Source organism: Athene noctua, chromosome 11, assembly GCF_965140245.1.
Source record: "Athene noctua chromosome 11, bAthNoc1.hap1.1, whole genome shotgun sequence".
Lineage (NCBI taxonomy): Eukaryota > Metazoa > Chordata > Aves > Strigiformes > Strigidae > Athene > Athene noctua.
The window spans coordinates 17,177,171-17,189,552 of record NC_134047.1 but is presented as its reverse complement, the minus strand read 5'-3'; the positions used below and the strand labels follow the sequence as shown (position 1 = coordinate 17,189,552).

General features: G+C 49.1%; 1 protein-coding gene across 8 annotated transcripts in view; it reads left to right on the top strand.

The window, feature by feature from the left end:
* Positions 1-12,382, top strand: part of ARHGEF6 (Rac/Cdc42 guanine nucleotide exchange factor 6) — a 43,062-nt gene that overhangs the window by 7,779 nt on the left and 22,901 nt on the right. For 4 of the 8 annotated variants that reach the window (XM_074914894.1, XM_074914898.1, XM_074914896.1 and 1 more), the window contains exons 3-6: positions 3,973-4,057; positions 8,857-8,984; positions 9,401-9,602; positions 12,216-12,286. In XM_074914894.1, the coding sequence (XP_074770995.1) occupies positions 3,973-4,057; positions 8,857-8,984; positions 9,401-9,602; positions 12,216-12,286 (486 nt within the window). Of the gene's footprint in view, positions 1-671; positions 772-2,986; positions 3,006-3,174; positions 3,223-3,972; positions 4,058-8,856; positions 8,985-9,400; positions 9,603-12,215; positions 12,287-12,382 lie in introns of those variants that run through there. The other 4 variants (XM_074914901.1, XM_074914902.1, XM_074914899.1 and 1 more) reach the window with 4 other exon arrangements.

Below are 12,382 nucleotides of genomic sequence, written 5' to 3'. Positions count from 1 at the left end.
CTTTCCTTTCCTTTCCTTTCCTTTCCTTTCCTTTCCTTTCCTTTCCTTTCCTTTCCTTTCCTTTCCTTTCCTTCCCTTTCCCCTTCCCTTCCCTTTCCCCTTCCCTTCCCTTTCCCCTTCCCTTCCCTTTCCCCTTCCCTTCCCTTTCCTTTCCCCTTCCCTTTCCCCTTCCCTTTCCCCTTCCCTTTCCCCTTCCCTTTCCCCTTCCCTTTCCCCTTCCCTTTCCCCTTCCCTTTCCCCTTCCCTTTCCCCTTCCCTTTCCCCTTCCCTTTCCCCTTCCCTTTCCCCTTCCCTTTCCCCTTCCCTTTCCCCTTCCCTTTCCCCTTCCCTTTCCCCTTCCCTTTCCCCTTCCCTTTCCCCTTCCCTTTCCCCTTCCCTTTCCCCTTCCCTTTCCCCTTCCCTTTCCCCTTCCCTTTCCCCTTCCCTTTCCCTTTTTTCTCCTTTCTTCTTCCCCTTCTTTCCTAACTTACTCTCTCCCATCCCCTAGCCCTTCTTTCCTTCCCATTCCCATCTCCCTTCCCCCTTTCCCGTCCGTCTCCCCCCTCCCGCCCGCGGCCGGCGGAGGGAGCTGCGCCCGCACGGCCCGGCCGCGTCCCGCAGCGAGCGGCGGGGCGGAGCGGGGCGGCGGCGCCGCCTGTCACTTCCCCTTCCCTTCCCTTCCCCGCCCGCGATCCGGCTCCGGGTCAGAGCCGCAGCGGCCGCCCCGCGGCCCGCAGCACCGCCCGCCGCCGCCGCCATGTCCCGGGGCTGCGCGACCGCCCGTCCGCCGCCGTGAGTAACCGACCGCACCGGGCGGGCCCCGGCACCGGGCGGGCCCCGCCGTGTCCCCGCCGCTGAGCATGGCCCGGCCTCGCCGGCGTCCCCATCCTCCGGCAGCCCCGCCGGTGTCTCCGGGTGGTCCCCGCGGGTGTCCCCAGCCGGTCCCCTGGAGTGTCGCCCCTCACGGGGCAGCTCTCACGGGTGTCACCCTCCGCCGGGCAGCACCCACGGGTGTCCCCCCTGAGCGTCGCCAGAGGTTGGAGCGCGGCTCGTTGCCGCAAACCGGGTTTGGGGGCTGCCGGGGGGTCTGAACGCTCTGCCGCACCGAAGCCGGGGGTTCCCGGGGGCTTCCGAACCGGGGGGGCTGCGGGCGGGCTGTGCCCTGCCGTCGGGGGGGGGCTGTGCCGTGGCGGGGGCTCTCCCCGGCCGCCGGCCTGGCTCCGTCTCGCCGGTTCCGCGGGGCCGGCGGAGTCCGGGGAAACGGGACGCGCCCGAAACGGCGGCATCGGTGGCGGGGGGAGCGCCGTGGTTCGGCCTGGCTCCAGCCCCCACCCTCGGCTTTGGGCGCGCCGAGCTTTGGGCTTTGCACCCAGCTTGGGGTTTGCTGGGGTTTGTCTAACTGTGGAAATAGTTTGTGCGGATAAAACAGCTCGGGCGCGAAACACGAGCCGGCTTCCCCGAACTTTTCCGCGCCTCCCATCCCGCTACTGGGATTTTGGGGTGCTGGATGCACCTGGCTTTGATTTTTTTTTTCGCCCTTGCCAAACAAGCCGGGTGCTCCTCTGGTCTCTGCCCTGCGAGCACCAGCCCCTCCTCGCCTTCCCGCTGTCAGGCTTTGGGAAGGAGGACAGCGCAGCAGCAGTGCAGGTTTTCTCTCACCCGGTGTGATGCCTGGCGGAGCAGCCGGCGTGTTTCCCCAAGGCAGCTGCAGTCTGTGACTCTGAGAGTTGGAAAAGCGTTTTGGTGGAAATCCTCAGATGACAGCCATAGATACAAGCAGGGTTTTACTTATATCGAGCAGAGCTTCCATGAGCTAAGAGCAAAAAAAGCCTTTCCCCCCTCTATTTTTCTTCTAGCCTTGCAGCTTCTCTTTTACTCAGGAGTGGAATTATAGATGGATTGTGCTGGAAAAAGTAAATTTTAGCTTATAAATGAGGACTTTTCTGTATGATGAATTTATTCTGGAACAAGCTGCAGAATGTATTTACATTACAGTAGCTGATCCAGATGAGTTTTCACGTAGCTGTTGTTCCACAGTTGCTATTGCAGACAATTTCTCCATCATGGGAGGAAAGTCCTGAAAGTTACTGCTTGCTTTTGTGCTACAATTTTTTGCATATCCTTCCCACCACCATTTTCCTCTGGACTTTGTCAGGCTGGTGACTTTGAGCTTACAGCATTATTGTTGAAGGGTCAGAGATGTATTTTACTGCTTTGGTCTTTTAAAAAAAAAAAGATGCCATTTATCCAAGGCAGGACTTGTTTTTCTGGACTTACTGAAGTAGAAGAAAAAGGGTATGACTGAGAAAGTGACACACCGGAGAGATGCATGCAAACATCCCAGCCTCGCTGTTTACTTTCCTTCTGCTTGGCAGGAGGGTGAAGGCGCGTTGCTGTAGCGTTGCATCTTCTGGTGGCTGCCAACAGGGTCAGCGCACACCCGGGCTCTCCATTACCATCTCCCTTTCCACGGAGATGCCAGCGTGGCTGCTGAGGGCTGGAGGCGATGCTCAGATAGCACTGCCTGCAATTGCGAGGCAGGAAAACTAGTTCACGCACCAGTTGGCAGAGGGGATGGGGTCCGTGGGGTCCAAAGGAGCAAACCCAAGCGAGAGCGGGCAGTAGATCAGCTCAGAAACAGCCCAAGGTAGGTGGGGATGTCCCGAAATGTGCAGAGCGGTAGATGCGATCAGAGCTGTGGAGCTACTGATTTTAATATTTGTAATGACAGCAGGCTGTTCCCCCTCTGAGTGTGGATTAAATTTCTTTAGGGTAAAGCCTTTTTCCAAGTATTGGGTGGCTGAGTCAATTTTTAAATATATCCTCAACAAAGAACAGCCTTTGTACCGCCTGTGTTGGACTTTGTTGCTGCACTGATGCGTGTGTCGAGAGGAAGAGATGCCGCAAGCATCCAGGGCTGCAGAAGAGGCCAGTCCCCTTCCTATTTGAAATATGCCAAGCGTAATCAAGGAGCTGTATGTGGAAAGCAAGGAAGGGCCATTTTAAAGGGCAGTACTACCCTAGAGGTAATTAAGGCTCGTGTACTTAGCATGATACACTTAGTGCATTGGAGGTGTTTGGTGTCTGCTGGGAGAGCTTTAAAATCATCTTTCCTGTTCATTGGATTTGTGGATCTGTGGTCTCCATCTGCAAGACAACATGTATTTGGGGATTAGCAGATGGTGCCTTGGTGGTACCAATAACAGGGTCCTTTTTCTATCGCTTATCTTTGCTTCGTGAATGGTAGGATTTGTACAGCCTGTATGAACTTGAGGGCATTTTTCAGGTGTCAGAGGGGGTGGCAGTGTTTTGAAAACTCAAATTGCCCCTCATTGTGCTGGTGGTGATTTCTGAAAGGCTGGGTGTACAGGGTCCAGCTTACCAGTCAGAGAAAAGAAACCCTTGCTAACTATGTGTGTCTGTTTTGCCATTGAGGCTTATCAACACAAAATTCATTAGAGCGGAATTTTTGCATGTAAAATAACTGGTTTTGGCTTCCTGTAAAAAAAATGTGGATGTATAATATATGTCCTATTGCAATAACAGAAAATTCTGTGTGTTTGTTTCTCCTGCTGTGGAGAGTATGTGTGTGTGTGTATATATACATGTATATGTACAGCCTCAATCTCTTTAGCTTTTGATAACAAAAATAGCAGCAAAAATCTTTCCTTCCCTCAAGGCAAGCAATAACCTTCTCCGTGGTTTTCAGAGGAGCCCCTGCTCTGCAGACAAGCCCTGATTTCTTCCTTCCCTGTCCCCAGTGTTACGCTCCAAATGCTGCCGGGTGCCCCTGCCCTTCCCACACCGCCTGCCACCGGCGCCCCAGGAATTCACTCTCTGTAAAGGAAATGGGACTTGTCAGCCCTGAATAAACACCCTTCCCCTGCAGAGACATACGGGCTACTTAATCCTCACTGTCGCTCTCTACGTGGGCTGCTCAGATGGCTGGAGTAAGATGTTTCGTGCTCAACTCACCAAGTTCCTCTTTCGCAGGTGTTTGATCCACATGATTTATACACCGGAGAACAGTTCTCCAAGGTCCTGAGTACATTAACAGCTGTAAATAAAGCTACTGAAGGTAAGAAAAAAGGTGTTTTTTTTCTGTCTTTTCAAGTTCTGTCTCATATGTATGCTTGGGTTGGGTGAGTTTTTTTGGTAATTCCTAGTTTATGATGATTTCTGGAGGCAAATTGTGCTGCCAGCAGTGATGCCTGATGCTGGACAGTGGGATCGACATTTCATGCTTCTACCAACTTTGGGTTTAGATGTAGTGTTCCGGAGTAGCTGTACGCACTTTGCAGAGCTTAATGATTATGGCTAAGGGACCTCTGCTCAGTTTTGACAGCATTAAGAGATTTCAAATTAGGTCATTGTAAAAGAGGCTCAGTGTAAATGAACATGCACCTCCCACAATGCAAATATCAGATTTTAAATAGTGTGTTTTAAAGCCGAAGAGAAAACCAGATCCATCTGCATAAGATCTTTACTAAATGTCAAAAGAAACGTTGCCAGATGCTCAGTCAATTGTATTGATGTTTCTCTCTGGGTCTGTGGAATAGGCTCTTGGATTTAGGAGTCAAGCTGATGGCTTGTCCTGCCTCCCTGGGTGCAGGAGTGGGCTGCTGAAGCACAGCAAATCACCTCCTCTTGTTTCGATCCCAAATATGTGGCTGTTCCTCACAGGCTGCTTTAAACTGATACTCAGTCACATAGGCTGTGAAAGAAGAAGTTCAATGGGGAGGGTGATGACAGCATGGTCCTCTGGGGAGGGGTGAGAGGACCAGGGACTCTTTTCTGAGGGAATGAGGAGCAGGTCTGCATGGAGCTGGGAAGAATTTGCAGGGCAGAAAGTGTTTATGGCTCCCTGTCATACAAATGGATTTGCACAGAGAGCCCTTCATAACCACCAAAGTCCAGCACCAGGAGAAGAGTTCAGTTTCCCTGTTGCAGATTACATTTTAGGCAATTAAAAAGGAGGAAAATTCAAAACCCAAACCCACGATTTTCCCTTCATGGGAAGGTATTTCTGTTGGCTTACCGTGTTTTGTCTAGATCTGGTTTGTGGTGGTGGTCTCAGTTTTTTCACCTCTCTTTCAACTAAGTTCTCTTCTGCTCGTACAGGGGCTGCTCAGGTATTCAGTGAAACAACCTTATTGCTGAGACTGGACCCTCTCCTCTCTTTTTTCTCTTTTCTGTTCTGTTCTGATGCAAGGTTTTATAAAATAATACATACAAAAAATGTATACTCTATTTATACGTTATATGGACTTGTATAAATTATCTTGTATATATTATACAAACAGCAACATATAATATATAATGTATAATAAAATATATATCATGACTAATGATAATCATAGTTTATAAACGTACATGCACACACATATATGCTGCTCTGGAGAAATTCGGGTTCATAGACTGCCTTTCTACAGCCAGCACTCAGCTCTGCCGCCAGCTCGCTCCCTATGGAGCCTTTAATTGCTCCATTAAATGACAGCACCCGGTGACCCCGTGGAGAAAGCTCTTGCGGTTCAATATGAAGGGGGATATAAAATACAGGTTACCTAGGCTGGGAGCAAGCTTTTCAAATGTTGTCATTATGATTACCTTTGTTATTCTGAAAGCAAAACGAGTGAGAAACTTTCCTGCCTCTGCGCTTGCCCGTTCCTGCACTGGAGGGGGGTGATGGGGTGTGTGCCGGTGGGTCGGTGAGGCCACGGTGCCATTATCACAGCAGTCCCCTTATTTACAGCCCCAACTCTTATTCTTGCAGCCACCCATGTCCCAGCTCACCCGTGCAGTCACTGAGTGAGGCTCAGGATGTGGCTTTGCTGGGGAATAGTTTCTATCACACGTTACTGATGGGGCTATAGGGAAGCCGGGATCCTCTTGGTTTCAAGGCAAACATCTGTTTGAACATATGCTTTCTCTGTTTAAATGTTAAAAAGCGCAATGCCTACGATATAATTAGCTGCTCAGGCAGAGAGCACCCTTGGGAAAAGTACAGGGTAAAATAAATACATGTCTAAAACGTTTGCTTTTTGGTGGCTTGGCCAAGTTCCTGAGAAGCAGAAGCCTGTGTCCTACAAACAGCCACTGCAGACAGTCTGGTTTGTCCATCTCACCAGAGGCCAAGGCCTGAATGGAGCATCAGGACAAGCCTGGTACCAGCTACAGCAGCTCCTGCTGTGGCCAGGGCTCCAGCATGCCTGCACATCCCGACATCCACAGAGCTGCTGCATCCCAACACCCTTGTCAGAGGCAGAGGGAAGTAGGTGACAGCTAAGGAAACGCTGTGAGAAGGTGTTTCTGAGCATCCATTTGAAGTCCAAATCCTTGTGTCTTCTTGAATCTTGTTACGCAAGTAACTAGAGGCATCATTTGTAGTGGATAAACTGAAAGTTCAGCAGCTGTCCATCAAATAACAGCAATACAGAGCTTGATGCTTTGATCTGAAAGAGAGGGCAGGGGAGGAAAACCAGCTGTGCTGGATCAGGCGAGGCTCATCTGCCAAAAATAGTGTAGGAATGTGAGCAGAAAACCCAGCTATTTTAACCATAGTTTAAGCAACATATGGCAGCAGTGTTCCATGCTGGACCAGGCATAAAATAGGACGCTGTCATGATGCAATATAAATGATACACTTCCCTGCCAAACTGTCAAAGTCAGTTTTACATTTGTTTCTAGGTTGCTGCAGATATTTATAAAAGCTTTGGAAGATTGGGAGGGGCAGGGAGAATCATAAAATTTACAGTAACCAAGTCATTTCCGTGGGACTGTTGCTGATGGCTTAAATAAGTGGAGAAGTCTGGACTCGTGGTTTACGCCCTCCTTTTTTAGAAGGAATCAGGGGAAGAACATCTCACACTGGCAGTTGGCCACCCCTCCTGGCCTGTGAGTTGCTGGGAGCAGCTGAAACCGCTCCTGCTCAAATATCAGGATGCTTCAGAGAAAAAAACCACTCTGTGTTTGCAAAGTGGGTTTTCCACACAGAGGGATTTTGCTGTTGCTGCAGCCCAGGGAGCTGGGAATTCGCCGTGCGGTCATCAGGCAGTTACACAACTGTATATGAATGAGCAGAGCAAGAGAGAAAACTGACTCACTGACAGCATACGAGATTTAATGTGGATGTTGTCCATCGCTGGAGCATGGACTGGGCAGACTGGTGCGTGGGTATGGTCTGGCTGGGGGCTTGTAAGGCAGCAGCACCTGGAAGTCGTAGTCACAGACCTGGTCCCCATTGTGCAAGGCGTTGGAGAAGGACAAATCGAGTCCATTCTCCAAGAGCTCCGTTGTGTTGCTCCAGGCCCAATCTAAGGATGAGGTGTTTTCCTGTTGAAACAACGATCCTCTGGGGAGAATAATGGCGCAGCTGAGTTCCTGTACTCCCACCAAACTTCCCTTTCAGAATGACTTTTCCATGTTGACATTCAGACTGGATGAGAATGGGGGAACAGCAGCCTTAAAGTTTGTGTTTTCCGATTACTGCACGTGCTTCGTGGTTTGATCACCCACTCTTCTTGCAGCGTTTTCAAAGAACTCCAAACGTCATCCAGGGGACTTGTGCACCCAGCACAGTGATACCTGCAGACTGCTCTTCTCTGTCCTCCTTTTGAGGTCCATGGGCATGCGAGGTCCACATTGCAGGTGGAAAACAACAGCTCTGGGATACAGAAATGTTTTTAAATCTAAAAAGAAGCTACAAGGCAAACCTCAAAAATACTTCGCAGTTTACTGAAATGATAACATCTACTGTTGCCTCATTTGAGCACCATGGCACATAGAAAGGAGGTGATCTGAGTGTTGTCCTGTGGTGTGGTATGAGATACAGTAGCAGAGAAGTACTGGGAAATACTGGGTAATTTGAATACCTTGTTTTTACTGCTTTGCAGCATCCAAGCAGGATTCTGAGGCTGAGTGCTGCCAGGTTCTGCAGGAGTCAGGAGCTTTTGGTGATGAGGCCACTGACTCAATCTCAAGCACAGGGCAATTGTGACTAGGAAACTTTTTACCCTCTGGCAAGTTTTTTTGGTATCAATATAGAAAAAAATCACTAATTGTGAAAATTAAGTATGTGTCGGAGCACCAGCATTATTTCCAGTATCAGACAGGGTGTGACAGGAACAAGCCCAGAGACTATTTTGCAAAATGTTGAGCTTCGGGCATGTGAGGGAGGCAACTCCAAGAGCTGCTGGGACTGTCTGAGCTTTTCTGGAGGCTGCCAGTCTCCTGGGGATGATGCTCCTGCCCTTCCTCAGTCTGGTCTGAATCTGTCTCTCACATGGTAATGGCAGTGGTCCATGAACAGTAATCAAAATTGTGCCTAGCCTCTTTCAGCTGTATAATGAACCCAGAAGGACTTATCTAAATAGAGAAGCGATTGTGTTGACCAGCTGTTCAGCATTTTTCCCCACTCAGCGAGGAAGCCCACGCTGCAGCTGCAGAGGTGACCTAAGAGCGCTCACTTGTGAGCTGAATTTTGAAACACCTTCAGCAGTGCTTACTCGGATCCCAGAAACGTTCCTGCTTGGGCAGCATTGGGCTGAGTGTTATTCTGGTTTTCTGCAGTTTTAAGGGGGATTTCAAAAACATACTGTGATTGGATGTGTGGCTGCAGAGCTGGCATAACCTAGGAGTGCCTCACGATGCAGTTCAACTTCTTCCATCGTGGAAGGGTTAACCCAGCCCAGCAAAACCATCAACTAGGAGTACCCTCGCTGGAGATGCAGTGTGCTTGCTATTCTGCTCTGATAGATGCTCCTTCAACTGTTGTGCCCTGTTCTCGTTTTCTTTACAGGCTTTACTCTTTGCTTTGCAGTGATGCAGAGGGATGATGGACAGTTGGGTAAAACTCAGATGTTGTTTTTGCCTCACCAGATCAGCCGTCAAAACGGCCATGTTCACATCTATCGTCTCTTAGCTCTGCGGCTGGAGGTCCCCACACTGACTCCAACGACACGGCTTCACAGTCAACGAGGGTTTTAAGGAGGCAGTCCAAGCCTGTGGTATCCTTTATTTAACATTTCATCAAGGGTTTGATGGCTGGGGGGTTAAAGGGGTATGAGCAGTACCTCTGGGTCAAGCATGCCAGAGGGGCTTGTTCTCCCCTGGTCTCCATCATGGCTTTGCTGCTCTGGCTGGAGAGAGTCTCCTAGCTTCTCCAAACAGCAGTGCTCCACTCTGTGACATGAGAAGAGTGATTCTTATCTGCCTTCCATTGCACTGTGAAAATAAATTAATGCTTGGGAGGGACCTTGTGGTCCTCTGGCAGGAGTGCTTACACAAAAGCAAGACATTATTGCTGTTATAAAGAGCACTACTGAAAAAGCAGCTGTCACAACAAAGAAGAACAATAGCTTGTCGTAGTGGTTTCTGCTTTTTTGGACTATTTACTGATGTTTTTCCATGTTTCTTTCCTTAGGAGATGACCGAGAATGGCAGTCATCAGCTGGTGGTAAAGGCCAGGTTCAATTTTAAGCAGACCAATGAGGATGAACTCTCCGTTAACAAAGGAGACATTATTTATGTCACCCGGGTTGAAGAAGGGGGCTGGTGGGAAGGGACCTTGAATGGAAAAACAGGCTGGTTCCCAAGCAACTACGTCAGAGAAATCAAATCCACCGGTAAGCAAATTGCTTTCAAGGGCTGATTGAATGACAGCGGTATAATGCAATGTAGATCCTTGTGCCTCTGGGAAATTGCTGCTATTTGTTAAGGACTGTTTGTGTCCTTTAAGCAGCGGGGCTAATGGAAGGATGAATGAGGCCAGAAGGGTAAAGCCTAGTCTTTTGCTTGAGTTGATTGAGAGCTGCTCTCTTCCCCAGCACATCGTGCCTTTCCATTGCTCCCCCAAGCCCCAGCAGCCCCCGCAGGAGTGGGGACATCGCCAGAGGATGAAGCCAGAAGGTGGCTGCATGGGTCCCCTTTGTCCTGGGGAGCTGCCACGTTGTTCCAGTGTCTGAGCACAGAATTAGCTTTTTGTTAGAGACCTCGGTCAGGCAACGTATTTGCTTTTGATCCTGCCATTTCTGGCAGTGGTGGAATGGATTCTCATAGTCACTGTGAGGAAACCAACAAAAACTCTATGGCCACAGGGAACGGTCCCCTGGTTTTGACCATAGTGATGGCTGATTTCACATAGTACATTTTCCCCAGATACAACTTCTGATGTGATATTGAGAAAGGAAGAGGGAGGGGACGATCCATCTAATGACATTTGCCTTTATTGAGCTTTGTGTTGAGTGTCCTTAACATTTTCTGCGATGGGATTTTAACCAGATGTGGAGCGGTGGTGATGTGGAGCATGCCTCTGGCTAGCTGCCTTCTAGCGTTATATATCCATTCACACAGCTCACCCTGTTGTGCTTCTGAGGCCATTGTATGACAGTAAACTTGTTTTTTTACAAAATGCAACTTTAATTCCTTAATGTGCCTTGAGGTCTGCCCCTGGACAAAGACCTGTTGTGTGCTTGGTGCTGGTTTTATGGCTCAGGATCAGCACTGGCCTCAGCAGTGGTCTGCAAAGTTGCTGTAAAATGTACAACCCCTGTTAGACATCCTTGCTCCCACACTTGCAAGCAAAAAACAAAGGAGGGGAAAATAAAATTAATGAGTGAGTGCTCAGAATTAGGCCAGTTTTCATTTAATTCTAAATGAAAAAAATCGTTGTTAGGATATCTCATCTCCCACTGTTTCCCTCTGGGAAATGATGTCTGAGCTGGAGCGGGACGTTGCAGCGGAGATTGAAGGCTTGTCTGGCACAACCCAGGAATCACTAATGAAGTCAGTGAGTGGAGAAGAGAAATGCTTTAAAAAAAGGAGAGAAAACTTCACTCCTATGGGGAAAATCAGATGAGAGCTGCATGAAATAACAGCCCATTGAGGCCCATCACATTTTTTTATCCGAGGAGATTTTCCCTCCAAATACTTCCTCCAGCACCCATTTCATACGGGAGGAGGGTTTATTCCCCTGGTCTCTACTTGCTCAGGACATGTGGTCATATTGCAAATGATGGATGCAGGGACCATCAACTGACCCTCTCCTGCCCCAGGACTGCTGCTTGGGGGCTGTGGTCCGGTGGCAGGGGGTGGAGGTCTCACTGCAAGTCAGCGGGAGCTGCTTTCCTCACCTCCAAAGTGTGAGACTTGTCACTCTAAATGGAGTTACTTGTTTTTCAGCAGTGTCTGTACCTCCACTGTGTCCTAAGCGTGCGCTTTGGGTGGAAATAACTAGATGTATGGAGCAAAGCTCCTCTGAGTCTTTAAATGAGGGACAGAGCTCCCGGCTGGAAGTGACAGAAAACTCTACAAGGGCAATAATTAGACAATACATCAAGCTGCGGTTTCCAGGGGCTAAATTTATCAATTTCAAGCTTCTCTCCTGCTATCGGTGTGAAAGTAATTGCCTTCTGTGAGTGACTGCAGGGAGAAAGGAGAGACTGCCTGCTCCACGCACACACACGCACGCACAGAGGCATTTCAGTATGAGGCGTGTGGTGTGGCCAGGGCTGGCAGGTGAAGCCTTGTGCTGCCAGCCTGTCCCAGTCCGGAGGGGTAACAGTGCTGGGAAAGCTGGCAAAGCTTTCCCAAAGAGGGAAATGGGCTTCTCTAGGGAAGGAAAATGGAGCAGGGATTTTTGTGTGTGTGTGTGTGTGTGTGTGTGCACGTGCGCACCATGCCAGAGGCATTCATGGGGATTTAGCAAATGCAGAAGAAGATGAGAATTGACTTCCAGGTTTGTGGGAGCTTGTTGTTCACACCTACATTTGCTCAGAGAAGGGTTCTGCAGCACAAATGACTGCGGTGATCAGGGTTCAGCATATTGATTGGTGTTGGCTTCAAGTGCCTTGTGAATCACCTGGAACAAAGCGCTGTATCCAGCATTTCTGATAGACACCCAGTTTCAAAACCCAAATTTTGTGGGCCGGGTGAAGCTACACTGTAGCTCCAAACAGTGCCAGACACTGGGCTGCTGCCAGGGATTTCAGAGCAAACCTGTAAGTTAGTTGGCAGAGGCTGCGCAGTGCTTCTGGTGCGACTCGCTCGGCTGCCTTCAGTGTCATGCACGCCTTCAGTTTGCTCCTAGTTTTTCTGAAGCAGTCAAACAAACCCTGCAATTGAAATTTGGTGTTCACAGGGGTGAAGTTATGTTTGCTGGATGTGATGTGGCAGTGGCTTTTGCTGCTGGAATAATGAGAGCTGTGCACTGTAATTTATTGATGTATTTTTTTGTACAGATAAACCACTCTCTCCCAAAGCATTAAAAGGACTTGAAAGCACTCAGCTGACAAAGAATTATTACCCTGTGGTAAGTTTTAAAGTGCTGATCATACATTTTAATAAGTAGCATATTATTAATCTTCTGAACTGGCTCCTTTCCTTAGAAATCATTGAAGCAATTTGT